The sequence below is a fragment of the Peromyscus californicus genome, unplaced genomic scaffold, assembly GCF_007827085.1.
Source record: "Peromyscus californicus insignis strain IS unplaced genomic scaffold, ASM782708v3 Scaffold_4__1_contigs__length_199733344, whole genome shotgun sequence".
NCBI classification, from domain to species: domain Eukaryota; kingdom Metazoa; phylum Chordata; class Mammalia; order Rodentia; family Cricetidae; genus Peromyscus; species Peromyscus californicus.
In genome coordinates, this window is record NW_026294562.1 from 15,877,254 (window position 1) to 15,898,083 (window position 20,830).

Below are 20,830 nucleotides of genomic sequence, written 5' to 3' on the forward strand. Positions count from 1 at the left end.
ATGTGTGCTTCAGCTGAGCATGGTAGCATACACCTTCAGTCCCAACACTGAGTTTGAGGACAGCCTGGTCTACAGAGAAAGTTCCAGGACAGCCAGAGCTACAGAGACCCCTATCTCAAAGAAGAAGAAGAAGAAGAAGAAGAAGAAGAAGAAGAAGAAGAAGAAGAAGAAGAAGAAGAAGAAGAAGAAGAAGAAGAAGAAGAAGTAGAAAAAAGGTGCACTATGCTGCTCTTTCAGAGGACCTATGTTAAGTTCCTATTACCCATGACAGGGAGCTCACAAGTACCTGCAACCTCAGATCCAGGGAATCTGACACCTTTTTCTGGCCTCCATAGGCACCTGTACTCACGTGGATATATCCTCCCCCACACATATCCATATAATAAAAAAAAAAAAATCTGCTGGGCATGGTAGCACATGCCTTTAATCCCAGCACTCAGGAGGCAGAGGCAGGCAGATCTCTTGTGAGTTCAAGGTTGGCCTGGTCTAGAATGAGTTCTAGGACAGTCTGAGCTGTTGTGAGATGTTTATTATGCTGTGTAAAGATATGTCACTGTGATTGGTTGAATAAAAAGCTAAATAGCCAATAGTTAGACATGTATAGCAGGGACTTCCGGACAGAGAGCTCTGGCAAGAAGAGAGGCGGAGTCACCAGCCAGACAAGCAGAAAGCAGGATGGACAAAACGGAGATGAGGTGATGAGCACGTGCAAGAACGTAGATTTAGCCGGGCGGTGGTGGCGCACGCCTTTAATCCCAGCACTCGGGAGGCAGAGCCAGGCGAATCTCTGTGAGTTCGAGGCCAGCCTGGGCTACCAAGTGAGTCCCAGGTAAAGGCGCAAAGCTACACAGAGAAACCCTGTCTCGAAAAACCAAAAAAAAAAAAAAAAAAAAAAAAAAAAAAAAAAAAAAAAAAGAACGTAGATTTAAAAATATGGGTTAATTCAAGTTATAAGAGCTAGTTAGAAACAGGCCTAAGCTAAGGCCGAGCTTTCATAATCTCTGTGTCTTTTTTTTTTTTCTTGTGAGCTGGTGACCCAAAGCAAAGTCCAGCTACGCAGGGCTACAAAGAGAAACTCTGTCTCGAAAAACCAAATCAATCAATCAATAAACAAATAAATAAATAAATCTTAAGGGGGGGGGCTTGAGAGACAGCTCAGTCATTAAGAGTCCTTGCTGCTCTTACAGGAGAGTTCAGTTCTCAGCACCCACATCATATGGCTCACAGCTGACTGAAACTCCAGTTCCAGGAGGATCTAACACTCTTCTGGTCCCCAAGGCCACACGTAAACATACACACATACACACACAAGGGTATCTGAACATAAGTATGCATATGCACATATACACACACACATTTAAAAATTATAAATTATAAAGAGTTCCAAGTCAACCAAAACTGTACAGCTAAACCCTGTTTCAAAAGGCAGAGAGGGGGCTGGATAGCTTAGTGGTTAAGAGCACTGCCTATTCTTCCAGAGGACCCAGATTCAATTCCCAGCACCCACATGACAGCTCACAACCATCCATAGGTAGCTCCAGTCCCAGAGGATTGAACTCCCTTCTGACCTCCATGGACTCCTGCACACACACAATGCACAGACATATACTCGGGTGCACACCATACACATGACATTAAATGAATATTTTTTAAGATTTATTTATTTATTATGTATATAGTGTTCTGCCTGCATGCCAGAAGAGGGCACCAGATCTCATTATAGATGGTTGCCAGCCACTATGTGGTTGCTGGGAATTGAATTTGGGTCCTCTGGAAGAGCAACCAGTGCTCTTAATTGCTGAGCCATCTCTCCAGCCCCAATGAATAAATATTTTTTAAAGAAAAAGGTGTAGCATCTTGAAAATATGTGGGGTATTTCTAGAATTAGAGTGAATAAACACTGACTCACAGCTTGACCTCTATTTCCCTCATTGTGCCTAAAAACTCCCCAGACTGGCAAAGCATGATAAAAATAATAATAAAACTCAGGTTCTTCATCTTCTCAGTCTCAACTTGAGCTTGGTTTGACATGTATCTGTTCACCAACCAGGGAAGACGATACCCCTGAGGAAGTACAAACAGGTAGAAAAGCTGACCCGTCCATGTGGCCTGTCACTCATTCCAGGCTGGGGTGAGATCAACCCACGGGTAACCCTGGATATTCCTCAGCTGCTGGTTATAGGGGGGCAAAGTTACATAAATTATGCGCTACATAAATGGGAGTCCTTTTGGCGCCATGACAGACTGAAACTGAAACAGCTTAGGACAAGACAAATTTAACAGCTGTGGAGGTGGCAGTCTGAAATGGGTCCTACTGGCTAATAGGACTGTGTTTCCTTCTGCTGGCTTCTGCGGTTGAGTCTCGTCTCACTCTTTCTAGTGGGTGAAGTCTTTTCTGGATGGCATCAGTATGACTGACCTCCCTCTTCCATGTTTGAAGTCCTTATAATTACACTGGGTTCACATGTAATCCAGAATACTCTATGGTGGTATTTTATTTGTACTGAAATGTGATTTTAATTGTATGTTAATAAATAAAGTTGCCCGGGGGTCAGAGCTATTAGAGCCATAGCAAAAGCCGGTTGTGGTGGTACACACCTTTAATCCCAGCATTTGGTAGGCAGAGCTAGGTAGATCTCCAATGCTGGCTGTATCCTTGACCACACAGAGATTATTATTTTATTCGTGTTGTAAGTTTGCTTGCAAGAATTTGTGCGATACATGCATGAAGGAATCCTTAGAGGTCAGATTCCTAACCCTGGAGTTGCAGGCGGCTGTGAGCCACCATGTAGGTGCTGGGACTTTATTAAAAAGGGATGGGGTGTTCAATGTTCTGAGGCGCGCATCTGTGCGCTCAGGCCACTGCCCCCACCTTGGAGTCACTGGGCCCTAGTTTCTATTCCCGCAGACTGGCCGGCTCCTAGTCAGCTCAAGGAGTTTCTCTTTGCCTAGTAACAGGGAGGTGTGGCTGTGGCAGGCATGGAAGGGGAAAACACAACTGAAAAGCAGTGGAGAGAAGCTCCGTTCTGGACTGTTCTGACTCTGCCAAAGGTTGGAGAGCAATCCCACTAGGGATTGCTGAAGGAGGCAAGTGAGTGGACAATTTAACGGGAAGGCACATCAGGGCTGGGGGCTCGAAAAGCCTGGACACCAGAGGGGTTGTTTGTTTTGAGACGGGGTCTCTTGTAGCCCAGGCTGTTCTCAAACAGGATGACCCTGAATTCCTGGTCTTTCTGCCTCTGCTCCAGGGGTCCTGGGACGACGGGCAGGGTCCACCACACCGGTTTATGTATGTGGTGGGCTAGAACCCTGGGCTTTGTATATATTAGGCACTCTATTGACAGACCTACATCCCCAGCCCTGGAATAACAGATGAGGAGGTGGGGAGCTGAACGCCTGACTCAGGAAAGTTTTCTCAAAGCCATCAGACAGTCATGAAAGACCCAGGCCATGAACCAGAGCCAGGGGTCCAGCGACATAAGATGGTTAAGAATTATGTATCCCTCCACCCCAGGTCTGGACCCAGTAAAAATGCTCGCCGCCTGAGGTTCAGGCCATGTACTCCTACGTCTGCCTGCCGCCCGGGGAGGGCGTCTGGCCTCGGCTGCAGACCCTTGCCTACACCTACCTGCCCGCCCCTCTGCTGCTGCCGCCCATCCAGACCCACAACTTCTGCAGCCGCCCGGCCCCGCGTGAATTCCACTGCTTCCATGGTGCGGGTGCGGCGCTGGCCTCGACACCGCCCTGGTGGGCCTTCCCGCCGCCGGGTGCCGCGACCCTCGGCTCCTCGTTCCCCGCGGCCGGCGCGCTTGCACCATCCCAGCCTGCGCCCGAGGGCGAGCGCTGGGTGCCGTGGCCCGAGGGCAGCAGCCTGCAGCTGCAGCTGCGCTGGGGACGCGTGGAGCGCACCCGGGGGCCGCCCCTGCCGCTGCCAGCTGCGGTGCGCCGCCAGCTGCGGCGCGTGTACGGCACCTACCCACGCACCGACGTGCGCGTCACCCAGCGCGGCGGCCAGTTCCTGCTGCGGGCCGCGCCGCGCGTGGGCGAGCCCGAATACCGCGTGGCGCGGCGCGTGCTACGCCGGCCGGCTGGTGGCGGCGATGGGGACAGCGGGGACAGCCGGGCCGCTCCGGAGGCGGTGCAGGGTAACCGCCCCAAGAAGAAGCAAGGTCTGCGCTGAGCTCCTCACCGCGCCTGCGCGCCTGCCTGTCCCCCTCCACCCTCCAGCCCCCGCTCTTCTGTCCCTGCACTATGATTTGTTTTGAGTTATTGCTAGACGGTGCGGGAAAGGAGAGAAGGGGTTTCCGTCCAGAGGGTCTTGGGGTGAAAGCAGCACCTGGCTGCTTCTCCTCTCCCTCCTTAGCAGTCTGTGTGGGCCCCACTTCCTCTCTCCCTTGCGCTGCAACACCCCTCTCCCCAGCTTGGAAGGGGAAGTAAAGAAGCGAGTGAAGTCCAGTGTCCACTGCCAGATCGTTTGTATGCTCGGAAGTGGGCATTTTGCCATCTTGTAACGCGAGCCTTTACTCCGTGCGCACCCAGACCCCCGGGGCCTGCTCCTCAGCACCTCTGCAGTGTGCGGTTGACAGTCTTCTAGACTTGTCTGCCTGGACTCACTATCCAGAGACCTAGGGTGGTTTTGGAGTGTGGGCGTAACTGGGAAATGTCACCTGCGAGCTAGGTTCAGAGCTGGTTCTGACATTTTCCGAGCCATGTGTTGCCTCTCTGAGTCCCTCAACTATCACAGCTGTAAAACACATAAAGTTAGGCTACCTAGATGTTTAGAGGAATGGCATTCTTTTATCCTTTTTTTTTTTTTTTTGGTTTTTCGAAATAGGGTTTCTTTTTTATATATATATAGTTTATTTAATTTTATTTTATGTGCATTGGTGTGAGGGTGTCAGGTTCTCTGGGAACTGGAGTTACAGACAGATATGAGCTGCCATGTGGGTGCTGGGAATTGAACCCAGGTCCTCTGGAAGGGCAGCCAGTGCTCTTAACCACTCATCTATCTCTCCAGCCCCCAAGACAGGGTTTCTTTGTATAACAGCCCCTAGCTGTCCTGAAACTCGCTTTGTATACCAGGCTGGCCTCAAACTCACTGTTCTTAAATAAATCATTAAAAAAAAAAAAAAAAAAAGCCGTGTGTGCTGTGAGCCGTCTCTCCAGGCCCCACGCCTCAGCCCACTTGTTCTTTTTCTTTTCTGTGCATTGTTGTTTTGCCTGCATGTATGTTTGTGTGAGGGTGTCAGATCTTGGAGTTCAGACAGTTGTGGGCTGCCAGGTGGGTGCTGAGAATTGAATCTAAGTCCCCTGGAAGAAAAGTCAGTGTCCTTAACCACTGAGCCATCTCTCCAGCTCCACCCTTCCTTCTTTCTTTCTTCCTTTTTTTTGAAACACTGTTTCCCACTGGAACCCGGGGCTTACTGATAGGCTAGAACCAGCGGGAACCAGCCATCTTCTTCCTCTTCCCACACTCCAGTGCTGGGATGATAAGCATGGGATATTATGTCCAGCTTTTTACGTGGGCGTTGAGGTTGGAATTCAGGTCCTATTGGTACACGTGTGCGCGCAAACACACACACACACACACACACACACACACACACACACACACACACAATAAATGAATAAAAATAAGTACAATGTCAAAAACAAAAACAAAAAGCCTCTGGCAAAAAGCTGGACATGGTGGCGCACACCTTTAATCCTAGCACTCAGGAAGCAGAGGCAGGGGGATCTCTGTGAGTTTGAGGCCAGCATGGTATATAGAGTGAGTTCAAAGCTACACAGAGAAACCCTGTCTGGAGAAAAAAAACAAAGCAAAACAAAACAAAAAACAAAAGTAAAATGTTTAATAAAAAGAAAAAATGGAAATAATGGAAGGGATTTGGGAGAAAAAGAAATATAATTTTTTTGTTTGTTTTTTCGAGACAGTTTCTCTGTGTAGCTCTGGCTTTCCGGGAACTGTGAAGCCAGGGGCAATTACAGGGCATAAGTGAAAGCCATAGGGAGGCATGTTTACTGAACAGGGCAGATCATCAGCAATGGGGGTGGGGGTGGAGGTGGGGGTGGGGGTGAAAGACTTCAAGTGTCTGGACCAAGACGGAGGGAAGAAGAGGGAAAAGGAGAAGAGTGCAGAGAACATGGTATGTTGGTGTGGGGCTCACCATTTAGGTGAAAACCTCATTTGTTTCAAAGCGTGGTTTGAGCCCGCTGTTGGAGACACATGCCTGTAATCCCAGTACTTGGGAGCTAGATCTCTAGGAGTTCTAGGCCAGCTGGGTCCTACACAGGAGTTGGAGTTGTAGGCCAGCTGGGGATACACAGTAAGACTCTGTCTTGAAAAAAGAGTGGGGGAAAGAGAGCCCAGGGGATCCAACACTCTTCTGGTGTTGGAGGGCATTAGACATACATATGGTGCACAAAACACTCATACACATGAAACAGAAGTAGATAAAATCAGAGGCTGGGGATACAGTTTATCAGGTAGGATTCTTTGCCTTCAGAGTTCTAGCCCCAGAATCTCCATGGTGGAAAGAGAGAACTCCTTACCAAAAACTGTTCTCTGACTTCCATAAGTATGTATGCCGTGTGTGTGTGTGTGTGTGTGTGTGTGTGTGTGTGTGTGTGTGTGTGTGTGTGTGTATGAATGCAAAAATAAAAAATATCCTGTTGTGGACTATCTGTTTAACTAGGCAAAGATGTCATTAGTTTAGGCTGCATTTGTTTAATTATGTAAAAATGTGTTGCTGTTTCACCTTGCCTGCCTAAGGCACCTGATTGTTCTAATAAGAAGCTGAGTGGCCCATAGCAATGCAGAGGAGGGATAGACAGGGCTGGCAGGAGGACAGAATAAGAAGGAGGAGGAATCTAGGCTTGAGAGAGGAGAGAGGAGAACAGAGGAGAAAGAGAGGGAGGTGCCCGGGGCTAGCCAGGCAGCTGCCTGCCAGTCAGACCCAGAGGAAGCAGGAAAGTAGGACAGACAGAAGGGAAGAAAGGTAAAGAGCCTGAGGCAAAACGTAGATGAAGAGAAACAGGTTAAATTAAGTTATAAGAGCTAGTGGGACAAGCATAAGAAAAGGCTGAGCATTCATAACTAATAATAAGTCTCCATGTCATGATTTGGGAGCTGGTTGGGAACTTCCTCTCCCCAGCATACAAAAGGAGGAAGACCCTACTACAGGGTTTTAGAGACAGACGTTGCTACTCACCAGAGCCCAGCACCAGTGTACTCCACTCCCAGCCCTGTAGGGAGCTGAATGCTTCCTTGTTTGATCTCTTTGAACCTTACTCTTAAAGCACAGGACTCATAAAACACCCGGACTGCCTGAGACCTTACAGTTCATTTGCTCTTCAAGGCTCTCTGGCTCAATTTACATTCTGTCAGGACTCTGAGATTACAAGAGGATGTTTATCCAAGGTCACATGGGAGTGGAAATACAGAACTCCCAGCTCCTGGGAGGACCTGAGCAAACAAGCCCTGAGCCTCACAGCTGCCTTCTCCTGGCCTTGCCCTAGCATCACTCAACCCAAGGATCAGGTGTGGAGCCCATCACACAGCAAGGACTGACAGACAAATTTCAAGTCCCACTTCATTTGGCAATTGCCCTTACCATTGGATAATACCCATTCTACTTAGAAAAAAAAAATGAGCAAGACACTAGCAAGATGGTTCAGCCAAGCCAGACAATGGTGGCGCACGCCTTTAATCCCAGCGCTTGGGAGGCGGATCTCTGTGAGTTTGAAGCCAGCTTGGTCTACAAAGCGAGTTCCAGGACAGCCAGGACTACACAGAGAAACCCTGTCTCGAAATGCCCCCCCACCCCCCAAAAAAATTAAATTTAAAAAAAAAAGGAGAGAGAGATATGGTTCAGCCAGTAAAGGTGCTTGAGGCCCAGCCCGATGACCTGAGTTCAGTACCTGGGACCCACACGATAGGAGGGAACCAACTCCCCCAAGTTGTCTTCTGACCTCCACACGCATGCTATAGCACACATACACCTACACACACACACACACACACACACACACACACACACACACACACACATAAACAAACAAATAAATAAACAAACAAATAAATAAATAATGTATCTTTTAAAGGAATAGAATAAGATCCATAGTCTCTCACACTTCTGAGGGCTTGCTCTATGCCAGGTGTTAGGCTAAAGCCCTGTGCAGACATTTATCAACTCACCAAAGTTCATGCTCACAAAACTTCGATGTGGATATAATCATTATTTCCATTTACACACGAGGAAACAGTCTGACATAGTCCTATATAGGCTACAAAATGAGAATGCAATCTCACTGACTTTAATCTCTAGGTCAAACTTCCTCTTCATACATGAGACACATGCAAACACTGCGAGGCATGTTTATTGGGGGAACTATCATGTGGAGAACACTGGGTAGACACTACCAGGGGAAGGGGCTTATGAATCTGCCCCCGCCGGGAAGGAAGGAGCATGGGGAATCTGTGCACTGTTGGGAAGTTCAAAGAGGCTCCAAAGGACAAACAGGACTCTGCTAGACAGAGATGGGGAAGAGGTAACCCGAGGAGACTGCAGGAGTGAAGCTGCAGGAAGCAGCAGGTCCTCATCCACGAGAGAGCCGTGGAAGATCAGCCCTGAAAGCTAATTGGAAGTCCTTCTGGAACACTGACAGCAAACAGATACAGGCCAGATAGAACGGAGCATGTCTGTAAACACTCGGGAGGTAGAGGCAGGAAGGTCAGTAGTTCAAGGTTATCCTGGGCTATACAGCTATCCTGAGCTATAGGTATCCTGTCTCAGAGAGAAAGATAGGGGTGGGGGGGGGGTGATTCAGTTGGGAAGCTCCTGAAGCCTTTCAGCAGAAGAGTACCCCAAGTCAGTGTGATTAAAGGGTTCCGTCAAGGAGCCTCTAGGGGCACCTGTGGGGCAGCTGTGAGAACCCTCTGGTTTCCTACATAGCTTTGGTATTGATGGAATAGCACAGCCGGGCACCAGAACTGAGTCCCTAGGGCATTTGCTAGAGCTCACAGCCTATGGAATTCAGTTCTCAGAGCCAGGTGGCCAATGTTCTCTCAGCCTGGATGCTGCCCTCCAAAGCTCTCTTCTGGGAATTGTTTTTAACATTGTGTGTGTGTGTGTGTGTGTGTGTGTGTGTGTGTGTGTGTGTGTGTGTGTGTGTGGTGTGTCTGCACACACAGGGCATGTGAGGTTGGGTGGGTTTTCCGCCCTGTGGGTTTCAGGGGCACCAGGTTTTGAGGTAAGTACCTGGAGCTATCTCATTGGTCCTCTTCTGTAAATGTTCCCCCAATCCCAACATGGACAAATTGAGATCCAGGATGTAGCCTGGGATCTCAGAATACTTCCTACCCCCTCAGTGGTGGGGTGCTGAGCTTGGAGCTGAAAATAGGATCCCACAGCTAGAGAAATGGACAAGAACTGGAGTCAAGCGTGAGGGGAGCGGCTCAGAGTATGGCAGGGACTGGATATTGCCGTGGGCCCTTTTATCACCGGCCGGCCCAGATGTGTCCTTGGTGGGTGGGTATAGGGGAGCCCAGATGTGTCCTTGGTGGGTGGGTATAGGGGGGCCCAGATGTGTCCTTGGTGGGTGGGTATAGGGGCGAGGGGGGTGAGAGTCAGGGGGAAAAGCCAAAATTTGCATCTGACAAGGGCATGTGTCTGTAGTTAAAGCAGCTTCCTCAGCTAAGGGGGATCTCCAAGACAGCCACGCAGGACGATTAGCTCCGGAAAATCGCCCACTTGAATGAAGGTCTTGAGTGTTTGGGATAGCTGAGTGGAGGAGGAAGGCTTCCCTGAAATGCACTTCCAGTTTCTGGAGAGTTAAGTGACAGCTGGGTGCTATCCTCACGTCCCTGGAGAGGAAAGTCAAACCAGCAGACTCAGGAGTCACCCTCCCACCGCCCCGCTGAACCCAGTGAAAGGAGCAGCACTTACCCACAGAGCCTCTTCTCTGGCATCCCTGGGGCTGGATCTGGAATAACCAACTGTGTGGCTCCTTAAGTAGGCCCTCACCCTGCCCTGGAGCCCCGCCCACCCATGCAGGCTCTTCTGAGAAAGGAGGAAGGTGTGGGAGGGCCAGGCATGCTGTCTGCTGCCCAGAGAGCCCTTTCTGACCTCAAGCCAGAGCCAGGGACAGCCCTGCTCCAACGCATTCTTCCCAGTGTCCCCTTCCTTATTTCAGTGCCCCCCGGCGCTCCCCCCACTCCCGGAGACCAGCCTTCTGGTTCTTTTGCCATTCTTGATGCCAGGAACCTCTTGCCCTGATGCTGAACTCAAACCTGATCCCTGGTGCTGCGGCAGGGGGCTGGGGAATTACAAGCATCCCCATATATATAGCACAGGCTCCTAGTCTTTTCTGTCAACCAGGGAGGCCCCGTACTCTACATCTTAGGGAAGAGGAGAGAGGAGGCAACAGCACGTGGGCGCCCCACCCCCTATGGCAGCGCTCTGGTGGAGTTGGCTCCCATCTTGGGGAAGGGAAAGTAAGAACTTAGGGGACATAAAACCCGGAACTAAGGGTAAGGTCCGGTTAGCGGTGGAATCTCTAGCAGATGGGCTTAGACTGGAAGTTCTCAACCTGTGGGTCGTGACCCTGTCGAGGGTCGAATGGCCCTCTCACAGGGGTTACCTAAGACCATTGGAAAACACAGATATTTACATTACGAGTCATAACAGTAGCAAAGTTACAGCAATGAAGTGGTAATGAAATCATTTTCTGGTTGGGGTCACCACAGCATGCGGAACTGTATTGAAGGGTCGCAGCGTTAGGAAGGTTGAGAACCGCGGACCTAGAGATTCATGGAAATGCCAGCTGACATTTTGTCTGTGGTAGTCCTTCCCTCTGCCCAGCCTTCTGTCCGGGGGCCGCAGAACCTGACGCAGTCTGCACAGAGTCTGAGTCAGGAATAGAGGGACTCCCCTAGAAACCTTGGGCGCAGTTCTTCCCTGAGAATTCAGGGTGCTCTTCCTGCTGTCGAGCTACACACGATAGCCAATCAAGCGAGATCGGGAGTTGAGGAGGAGGAAGGTACAACCTCGGGGTGGCTGCGGGGGTCTGGGGTCAGAATTCAAAGCAGCCCTGCTGAGGAAGCCTGTAAGTTCCGGGAATGGGGGTGGTAAGAAGTGAACAGTCATCAGTGTTGGGCAATGCGTAAAAGGGGGGAGGAAGGGGACCCAAAGGGGAGGGCTGGCAGGGGCCTGGGGCTCATGGGGAGACCATGGGTCCCTTCCAGAGGCCTGCTTGGCTAGAGTTCAAAGTGGCTGTCACCCACCTCTTATTAACCCTAGCAGCGCCAGGCTGGCAGCGGCAGCGCTTTTACAGGAGAAGCCAAGTGTGTTCCCGCCTCTGGCCTTTCCTTCCCCTTCTCAGCAGCCACCCACCCTCCGGGGAGGAGGGAGCCCGTGGTGAGGGCCACGGGAAGGAAGGGAGGGCAGGAATCTCTTTCTCCGTATCTTGGCACTACTTCAGTGTCTAGGGGAAGGGCTGGGACTTTCTCTCTGGGACCGAGTTTCTAGAGGCTAGCAACAGCTCCTGGGTCCCTGGCACCCTATTGGCACTGGAAGGAGGCGTCTCCTTGCAGACTGGGATGGGCCGGTCGACCATTGGAAGTGGTTCTTGGCACCCGTTTTTGAGTTCAAAAGAAGGCATGCTTGTGGGCTTCCCCACAGGGCATTAGGGAAGCGGAGGTAGCAGGAACAGAAAGCAGAAGCGGAGGCCTTACTTACTAGGTCCTGATGTAGCTGCTCTGTCTCTTCTAGGTTATTAGCCCTGCCGGTGTAGGCAAGAGCGCACTGGGTGCGGAGGAGGTCGCAAGCCATCTTGGATCTGGGTTCAGGTCTATCCTCACTCCAAGCATTTAATGCTCATCCGAAGACCCTGTGAGCCACCTTACTCTTGGGGAGACATGAATAAGGGACAAAGGGGAGGGGTACATAAGGTCCAGGGATTCAGGCCCCAAGAGCTGACTGAGTGACAGGGCTTGAAGCCAGACCGCACATGAAGGGGGAGATGCTGGAATTCGGGGGAGATCATTAGATCTTGTAATAGGAGACACCACATCCCGTCGGGGAGCCACAGAGACTGAAGAAAGGGATCTATAGGATTTTCAGGGGAGGGTCCGAGGGCGAGGAAATAAAGCGGGCCGGAAAACCCTGGGTTCTTTCAGGAATAAATACCGAAAGGTTCGGGACCTCTAGCGGACAGAAGAGAACATGTCAGTCATGCCCATCTACCCAAAACAAAAATGGCCGCCGGGGGAGCCGGTCCAAAACGCTAAGACACCGAGAATGGGGGAAGCAGCCCCGCCCTGGTATGGGCAAACTGCCCTTCTCAAAAATGGCCACCACAGCGTCTTCCAAAAAGGAACAGCTCTGAGCCCCGCCTTTGATCTTGTTGGCGGGGCTAAGGGATAAGAACTGCATCGCGCGGGACAAGTCGCCGGCGGCGCCTAACGGAGCAGGTGATTTCCCCTCCAGCCCCGGGTCTAGGGCTAGGAGGTCGCGCAGAGCATTGACACAGGGTACCCCTCCTAGCGTTCGGGAGGGGGTCGGCCGGACCCCTTTCTCTAATTGTCCCTCGTGGCCTGTATCGAGGACCATCTAGCTTGTTCAGGCCTATCTCGTCATGTGACTCACCCCCTCCCAAGGCGGCTACTGAATCCCAGTGTCCTCAGGCCCCCTATTCTGGACGCTTATGAGTGCCCTGCTAACAGTTATAAAAAGCTCTTGCTTCAAGAGTCGGCCATCAATGAGATCCCACTTCCTGTGCTCATCTCTCAGGGTTTGTGCAACTGCCTGACTTTAGATGGTGGGATCCCTTGTTCCCCACAATACCGTTGGTACCTCTAAGACCTGACGTGGGGATCAGGGTGAAATAATATTTTCTAGGGCTTTCATTATGCTGCATCATTACTTTATAAAAGGGCCTGGGAGAAGTAGTGAAGACCTTTGGGCTAGACCCCTTAGGTCCCCAGTGTCCCTTGCCACATTGCTTCCCAGGAATTCCGCGTTCACATGGGCAGCTCTCAATCTGCATTTAGTGCCTCTCCACTCCGAGGGAGTAGCATGGCTCTCCTTACCCTAGTCTAAGTTGCTCAGAGGGTTCCTCTAGCCCCACATCCTCTAATGGAGTGTCTGAAAGGTGCAGGCCAATATCTAGTCCTCTGGGAGTCTCTCAAGCCATCCCAGGGCATCGAGGATGGGTAGCTGAGTTAGTTGGCTATACAGAGAAAGTGAGCCCCGCAGAATGGAGTTTGCAGAGGCAGAGGGAAAGATGTTTTGAGCAGGGAGAAGAGGGCAAGCGAAGATTCTGAGGTAGGTAAGACTGCTCGTGAGGCAGGAGAGGCCCATAGTACAGGTCTGGCATCATGGTGTAGTAATAGAGAAGTTTCTGAAGCCAGGCTGCCTGTGTCTGAATCTGCCATTAACCTACCCTGTGACCTTGGGAAAATTTCTCAAAATTTCAGTGCCTTCATTTCCTTTCAGGTAATGGGCATAATAGTATTATCCACATTTTAAGGCTGTTATGAAGATTAGGAAGTTAATACAGTGTTTCACATGCAGTCAGTGAGTAGACACTGTTTTTAACCACCAGTACAGGTGGTTTTTTAAATGTTTTTCCATTTATTTAATTTCCTATATATTACCATTTTGCTTGCATGTATGTCTGTGTACCATGTGCATGCCTGGTACCCTCAGAGGTCAAAAAAGAGTGTTGTTTCCTTGGGGACTGCAGTTATGGACAGTTGTGTGCTATGTGGGTACTGGAAATCAAACTTAGGTCTTCTGCAAGAACAGTCAGTGCTCTTAGCCCTTGGCCCATCAGAGGCGTTTCAGCAGGACTCGAGGTACAGTGATTGTCACATTTCATAGGTACCACTAAATAGTCATCTCCGTTCAAGAAGTAATAGGTTCCGTGGGTTGTATCTGGAACTAGAAAAGTCTCATGGAAATCCTCAGGTTGACTTAGGAAGCCAATTTAGTCGTTCAGGTCTCCCCAGCTCAGGAACTATGGGGAGGAAATATTAGGTGCTCTCAAGCAGGAAGGACGTCAGGGAAAGCTGGGAGGAGAGGGAAGGGTGGGAAGAGAGATGTGGCAAGCTTTGAAATCTGAACCATCTTTGGTCAGTCCAAAAGCAGGAGGAGAGATGATGGTCCCTTAGCAGAACAGCCAGCCACAGAACCTCGAAGGAGGAAGGCTTTTCCTTTGAAGACCTTGAGGAATTTCCCATTAACAACTCTGTAGCCCCTACACCTTGGTTAGAAACCCAGAGGCAACACATATATCCCTGAAAAAGCTTCCCTAGAAACTGGGCTTTTATACAGCAGCCAAGTGTCTTTTTCCTTGCAGATTGTCCCAGGCCTCTGTCAACAGTCAGGGTGTGAGGGTGGGGTAGGTCTCTGGAGGGGCTACCTTTTCAGGGGAGTTGCATGATGGGGGCTAGAATGCCTGGGCTAAGGTGTTCTGTCCTGCACTGTGGCCTGTGGCTAAGGGCAGAGGGTGGTCATCTCCCTTGAGAGACTGGAGTTACTCAGCCCTCCTTTCCAAATTCACTTGTGCGCTGTCACGGCCACTCTGTCTTATCACTGAAGGGACCAAGTAAGTAGTCCCACCCACGTGGAAGTCTTGATAACCCTCATCCCCAGAGTTCTCCCTAAATGGACACTGGGGAATTGCTGGGAATCCAACTGAGGGCCCCACACATACCAATGCTTACCACTGAGCCATACCCCCAGTCCTGAACGTGGATCCAACTACTGCAGTTCACTCGGGTGACCCTGGCAGATCCAGTCTGGGTCTGGGTCACTGGGTTTTACTCATCACCTCTGCAGAGGGGAGCGATTTGAGTCTCTTGAGTCCTAGCTCCCACAGGTGTTGAGTGCACACCGGTGAATAAACCAGGCTGGAGCAATGTGGAAGGGAAGAGAGAAACAGGAGAGTCCTCTATGCCCTCATGAAACAGCTGGAAGAAACATTAAGCGTTGTCCAAATACTGCATTAGTTATATCTGAAAAGTCCTGCTAAACAAGGGAACAAACATGCACTCTGTAAGGAGGGTCTTAGGTAGGGGTGAGTAGACTAGTTCTAAAAAGTCTGGACTTGAATGTTGACACACTGAAAGCAAGCTAGGATAGAGAGGAGTGATGAGCTGGAGAAAAATAGGTGGGGAAAAGGCCCAAAATCAAAGGCCACAAAAAAGCTCTGGACTTTCTGGAAAGGTAATAGGAAGTCACTGTTAAGTTTGATATTTATTTGTTTGTTTGTTTGTTTTTGAGACAGGATCTCACTATATAGCACTAACTGGCCTGGAACTCACTATGTAGACCAGGCTGGCCTCAGTTCACAGAGATCTACCTGCCTCTGCTTGCTGAGTACTGGGATTAAAGGTATGTGCCTCCACATCAGCATTTTTTAAAAAGATTTATTTGTGTGTGTGTAGGCCGGAAAGGGATGTCAGATCCTATTGGTGCCTCCTAATGTGGGTGCTGACATACAAACTCTGGTACTCTGATAAAGCAGTAAGTACTTTAACCACTGAATCATCTCTCCAGCCCCCACAACTGGATTTTAAGCAGCTCATACAGCTGTGATGGGGAGAAGGGGTTGCTGGGGGAGAGATGGTAGCAGGGAGGGAGACATGTCAGGAAGCTCCTGCGGGCAATAGTGCCACGTGGAGGCCAAGGGGAGAAGTGAGCTGCGGGCTGGGGAGATGCTGCAGTGGGGACAGATGTGTGCTGGGCAAGCAGGAGGACCTGAGTTCAGATCCCCAACACCACATGAAAGACCAAAGCAAAACAAACAAAAAATAAAAACAGGTATAGCCAGGCACAATAGTGCCTGCTTTTAATCCCAAACAGAGGCAGGAGGATCACTGTGAGTTCAAAGCCATACTGGTATACATAGTAAACTCCAGGACAGCCAGGGCTAAATAGAGAAATGCTGCTTCAAAAACAAACACATGCAGCAGATGTGGTGGCCCAAAGCTGTGACTCCAGCACTGGGGGTCAAGACAGGAGGGCCATGGCCAGCCAGAAAAGCCAAAAGCTCTAGGTTCACCCAGAGTTCTTGTCTCAAAAAACAAAGCATACACCTTTAATCCCAGCACTCGGGAGGCAGAGGCAGGAGGATCTCTGTGAGTTCAAGATCACTGTGGTGTGCATAGAGAGATCCAGGACAGCCAGGACTATGGAGACACTCATATTTTAAACAAACACATGAAAGGGTAGAGACGCGATGGAAGCAGACAGCCTGACGTCAGGCTCTGGCTCCACACACACGGCAGCAGCAGGACCACCCATGCACCCACACTACACACACAAAGTAGACATGTTCAAGAACAATCAGGATTTCCCGGGCCGTGCTGGTGGTGCACGCCTTTAATCCCAGCACTTGGGAGGCAGAGCCAGGTGGATCTCTGTGAGTTCGAGGCCAGCCTGGGCTACAGAGTGAGATCCAGGACAGGCACCAAAACTACACAGAGAAACCCTGTCTTGAGAAAAAAAAGAATAGTCAGGATTTGGTTACTAATTGGCTGATGGAAAGCATGGGGTAGAGGAGTGTCATGGTTAATTCCTAGACTGGTAGCTGGAATAGCTGTGTCTGGGTACTCATTTGGGCAGGATAGTCCTGGAGGAGAAAAATACTTGAAGGGATGGTACTTTGGGACATGCTGTAAGCTTTTATATGGTGGTGTCAGTGAGGGAGAGGTACCGGGTGGAAGCTCAGGCTGCACTAGAGGACTGAGCATTTGAGAGTTGGTGACAGACAGTTGGTACATAAGGATGGGCCCAGATGAGACCCTGCAGAGAGGAAGCAGCAGAGCAAGGAGAGCAGTGGCCTTGAGTCAGAGGGCAGCAGAAGGGAACAGAGGCAGGGACCAAGGAAGAGATACCTGAGAAAGGAGAGAACACCAGAGGCTGGGCGCTCAGGAGACAGAGGTGGCAACCTGTACATAAAGTGTTCAGAGTTAAATTGGGGGGTTAGTGGTTCGACCTCAGTAGACTAAAACCTGAAAAGTAGCAGGTAACCTTAGCCTGAGAAAGTCGGGAAAAGACGGGGTATTCAATAGGACTTGGCTTGATTGTTTGGGTCCAGAGAAGGGTGAGAGAGGTAAAAATCAAGGGCAGAAAAAAAAAAAAAAAAAAAAAAAAAAAAAAAAAAAAAATCAAGGGCAGTTCCAAGTTTCAGGCATGGTGGCTGAGGGAGTGGGATGCGTTTGCAGGGGATGTGAGGAGGATGTGAGTTTGGGGTAGCTGGGTTCTGAAGTTCCGAAGGAGAGGCCTGGCTGACATTTGGCTCTCTGAGTCTTGATCCATTCTTACCATCTGCACATTCCTGATTCCCAAGAGAGTTTGGGGGAGTCAAAAGCATGGAAATGAGGGCTGGAGATCGGGCTGGGCAGTAAAGAGCACTTGTTTTTGCAATGGACACAGGTTCAGTTCCCAGCACCTATGTGGTAGCCTATATATAACTCCAGTTCTAGCAGATCTGGAGCCCTCTTCTGACCTCCCTGAGCATGTACCTTTGTGCCTATACATGCACACAGGCAAACACTCATGCACAGAAAATTTTTTTAAAATCCTCCTCCCCCCCGCCAGACAGGGTTTCTCTGTGTAGCTCTGGCTGTCCTGGAGTTCACTCTGTAGACCAGGCTGGCATCGAACTCCCAGAGATCCACCTGCCTCTGCCTCTGCCTCTGCTGGGATTAAAGGCCAGCTAATAAATCTTTTTAAAAAGCTTGTAGATAAATTAAGCCAGAAAGTATTTACCTAGCACTTGCTGAAAGCAAACATCTTCCTAGGCACTAGGACCCACCAAAGAATAAGAGAGCCAGCAGGATGGAGGAACAGCAAGGGCGTGGGGTAGAGCGAGGGAGGAGGGAGTGGTGAGGTAGAAGTGGGCGAGGGCCAGACTGTGTGGATGGAGCTCCATGGGCTGGAGGATGACAAAGGTCTTCATGGTCCAGGCTGCTGGAAAGGCAGGGACCGGGCAAGAGGAGAGAATCCATGTAGGATTTCCCCTCTATATAGGCTCCAGAACCAGAAAAAAGTCCCTTTGTACACAGGGTGGGTGGCCTGTCATGGATGGGGGAAGGGCTGTGCTTGGTCCTGAGACCTTCTTCCTTATGAGGCCGGACAATGGGGCCCCTTGTGAGTGGAATTGGGGGCCAAATAACCCCTTCAGTGATGAGATTCCTCAGCCAGGAAGCATGTGACTCTTCCTGCCACAGGAGATGGGGGAGGGGCACAACTCCCTTTGGAAGGCTTTTAGAGACAGTGCTGTCCCCTGTCTGGGGCTGGAGGAGGTAGAAGTGGGTGGCCAAGGGAGGGACTCTGCTTGCAGGAGCTGGGAGGGCGGCATCCATAGCTGGTTCAATTTTAGAAGGCAGAGGAGGGGCTGCTGCCCCCTGGCCCAGTGGGTGAAGCCGGCCAGAGACCTGGCAAGTCTGTCTTGTGTCCCTTAGAAGTGACAGCATGGAGCTGGAGAGGATCGTCAGTTCAGCTCTCCTTACTTTTGTGCAGACACACCTCCCAGAGGCGGACGTCAGGTAAGGGCTGCTCCTTCTTCTCAAGGATCAGGCCAAGCTCAGAGGGAGTGTTGTAGGTAATACTTTGGGCACTGGCCAGTGAAAAGGTGGTTTACAAAGTATTTAACCTTGTTCTGAGGTGGAACCGAACCAGGTCCTCTGCAAGAATACCAAGTGTGGTGGTGGCACATGCCTTTAATCCCAGGCAGAGGCAGGCGGATCTCTGAGTTTGAGGCCAGCCTGGTCTATAGAGTGAGTCCCAGGACAGCCAGGGCTAAACAAAGAAACCTTGTCTCAAAAAACTAAAACCAACCAACCAAACAAAAAGAATAGCAAGCACTCTTAACCACCAAGCCATCTCTCCAACCCCAGCTTATGTTTTCAAGATTATTTATGTCTCTGTGTGTGTGCAGGTGCCATGAGACCAGAAGAGGGTGTCAGAGACCAGGGAGCTGGAAGTATAGGCAGCTGTGAGCTACTTCACGTGGGTGCTGGGAACTGAACTTGGGTCCTCGAGAGAGCTGCAAGTGCTCTTAACTACTGAGCCATCTCTGCTGCCTGGGGAGAGCTGAGTTTTATTTGCTGAGATGGTCTTCTCTCTCATACTGTGTCTATCATCTATACTGGACTGTTTGAAAACCAAAACCAAAGGAGATGGAAGGAGACACTCTGGCCTCAGGGACCGAGCTGACCCATGGGCACCCATGAAACTGAGGACTGAAGTCAGATTAGGTGGGGACCCTGGAAATACCCAGAGTCCTACCCAGAATACTTGTTCTTTTCTACAGTGGCTTAGATGAGGTCATCTTCTCCTATGTGCTTGGGGTCCTGGAGGACCTGGGCCCCTCAGGGCCCTCAGAGGAGAACTTTGATATGGATGCCTTCACAGAGATGATGGAGGCTTATGTGCCTGGCTTTGCTGACATCCCCAGGTAGGGCCTGGCTAGGGCAGAAAGGAGGTGGGGCTGGCTGGCTGGGGTTGGGATAGGGCGGTCACCTCACCACCTTCTTTACCTTCCAGGGGCATCATAGGGGACATGATGCAGAAGCTCTCGATGCAGCTCAGCGATGCTAGGAACAAAGGTGAGTTTGGGCATGTGGCATTTGGAGGATTCCCACCCCCACCCCAAGCCCTGGCAAATCCGATACCCTCTCTGCCTCTTGAAGAGAACCTGCACCCACAGAGCTCCTGTGTCCAAGGTCAGGTGCCCATTTTTCCAGAGACCCTGAGGCAACCCGAAAAGCTCAAAGAAGAGACCAGGTCTTCTGCTGCTACTGGGGACACCCAAGATGAGGTTGGTAGAAGGGGGGACCCATGAGGGACCTTGGGGTAGGAAAGGAAGGAGTGGGGCCCACTGTTCACATCCGTGCCCACAGGCAGCTGGTACTGAGGAAGAACTTCTGCCGGGAGTAGATGTACTCCTGGAGGTATTCCCTACCTGTTCTGTGGAGCAGGCCCAGTGGGTGTTGGCCAAAGCTCGGGGGGACTTGGAAGAAGCAGTGCAGATGCTGGTAGAGGGCAAGGAAGAGGGGCCTCCAGGCTGGGATGGCCCAAATCAGGTATCCTCTCCCCCGCCCCCAAGTAACCTCAGCTCCATTATGCCTTCTCGTTAAGCACCCACCCCTACCTATCCCCATCTGTTTCCCCTACTGTGGCCACTGGGCCTAGAATAGGTCTCCTATATCTGCAGGACTTGCCCAGGCGCCTCAGAGGCCCCCAAAAGGATGAATTGAAGTCCTTCATCCTTCAGAAGTAAGTCTGGGCTGGGCTGGGCTGGACTGGGCTGGACCCTGGAGGGTCTTCCCAGGTGGCAGGAGCTTCATCCAGCCAGTTTTTGGCAGGTACATGATGGTGGATAGTGCGGAGGATCAGAAGACCCACCGGCCCATGGCTCCCAAGGAGGTGAGAGGCTTGGGTGCAGTTGGGGGTGTGGAATGAGGGGGACTATTTCAATCATTCGTTCATTGCCTGATTGCCTGACAGGCCCCCAAGAAGCTGATCCGATACATTGACAACCAAGTAGTAAGCACCAAAGGGGAACGATTCAAAGATGTACGGAACCCTGAGGCCGAGGAGATGAAGGCCACGTACATCAACCTCAAGCCAGCCAGAAAGTACCGCTTCCACTGAGGCCCTGGCTGGACTCTGCTGAGCCTTCCAGATCCCAGAGGGATGCAGAAACCCTCCCTCCCACCCACCGTCCCCTCTCTGTTGCTCTAGTGTTAATCTGTTCTTGGAGCTGCCTTGTGAGCACAGTAAAGGTGGTCCAAGGAAGGTGTAAGTTCATTCTG

At 50.7% G+C, this 20,830-nt stretch overlaps 2 protein-coding genes and 1 long non-coding RNA gene across 6 annotated transcripts; 2 read left to right on the top strand and 1 right to left on the bottom strand.

The window, feature by feature from the left end:
• The first annotated feature begins 943 nt into the window (after positions 1-943).
• Positions 944-4,458, top strand: CUNH10orf95 (chromosome unknown C10orf95 homolog). Its single transcript, XM_052762618.1, has 2 exons — positions 944-3,091; positions 3,515-4,458. Exon 2 carries the CDS (start codon positions 3,557-3,559, stop codon positions 4,178-4,180), a length of 624 nt encoding a protein of 207 aa, XP_052618578.1. The 5' UTR covers positions 944-3,091; positions 3,515-3,556; the 3' UTR covers positions 4,181-4,458.
• Positions 4,459-8,361: 3,903 nt separating this feature from the next.
• LOC128095634 (uncharacterized) lies at positions 8,362-12,169 on the bottom strand. The gene is made up of 2 exons (XR_008213282.1): positions 11,739-12,169; positions 8,362-11,104 (listed from the first exon to the last, which is right to left on the bottom strand). It is a non-coding gene; the product is annotated as an uncharacterized LOC128095634 (long non-coding RNA).
• A 134-nt stretch (positions 12,170-12,303) lies between these two features.
• Cuedc2 (CUE domain containing 2) lies at positions 12,304-20,813 on the top strand. 4 transcript variants are annotated; one of them, XM_052714792.1, is made up of 10 exons: positions 12,305-12,472; positions 15,292-15,398; positions 18,476-18,559; positions 19,327-19,470; positions 19,560-19,621; positions 19,706-19,833; positions 19,916-20,098; positions 20,230-20,291; positions 20,381-20,441; positions 20,523-20,813. In XM_052714792.1, the coding sequence occupies exons 3-10, from the start codon at positions 18,486-18,488 to the stop codon at positions 20,667-20,669; spliced, it is 861 nt and encodes a 286-aa protein (XP_052570752.1). In that variant the 5' UTR covers positions 12,305-12,472; positions 15,292-15,398; positions 18,476-18,485; the 3' UTR covers positions 20,670-20,813. The 4 variants fall into 4 exon arrangements, with proteins under 4 accessions (XP_052570753.1, XP_052570752.1, XP_052570751.1 ...); XM_052714793.1 differs by lacking the exon at positions 15,292-15,398 and having other exon boundaries at positions 12,304-12,472; positions 18,479-18,559; XM_052714791.1 differs by lacking the exon at positions 15,292-15,398 and having other exon boundaries at positions 12,307-12,472.
• Positions 20,814-20,830: the final 17 nt, after the last annotated feature.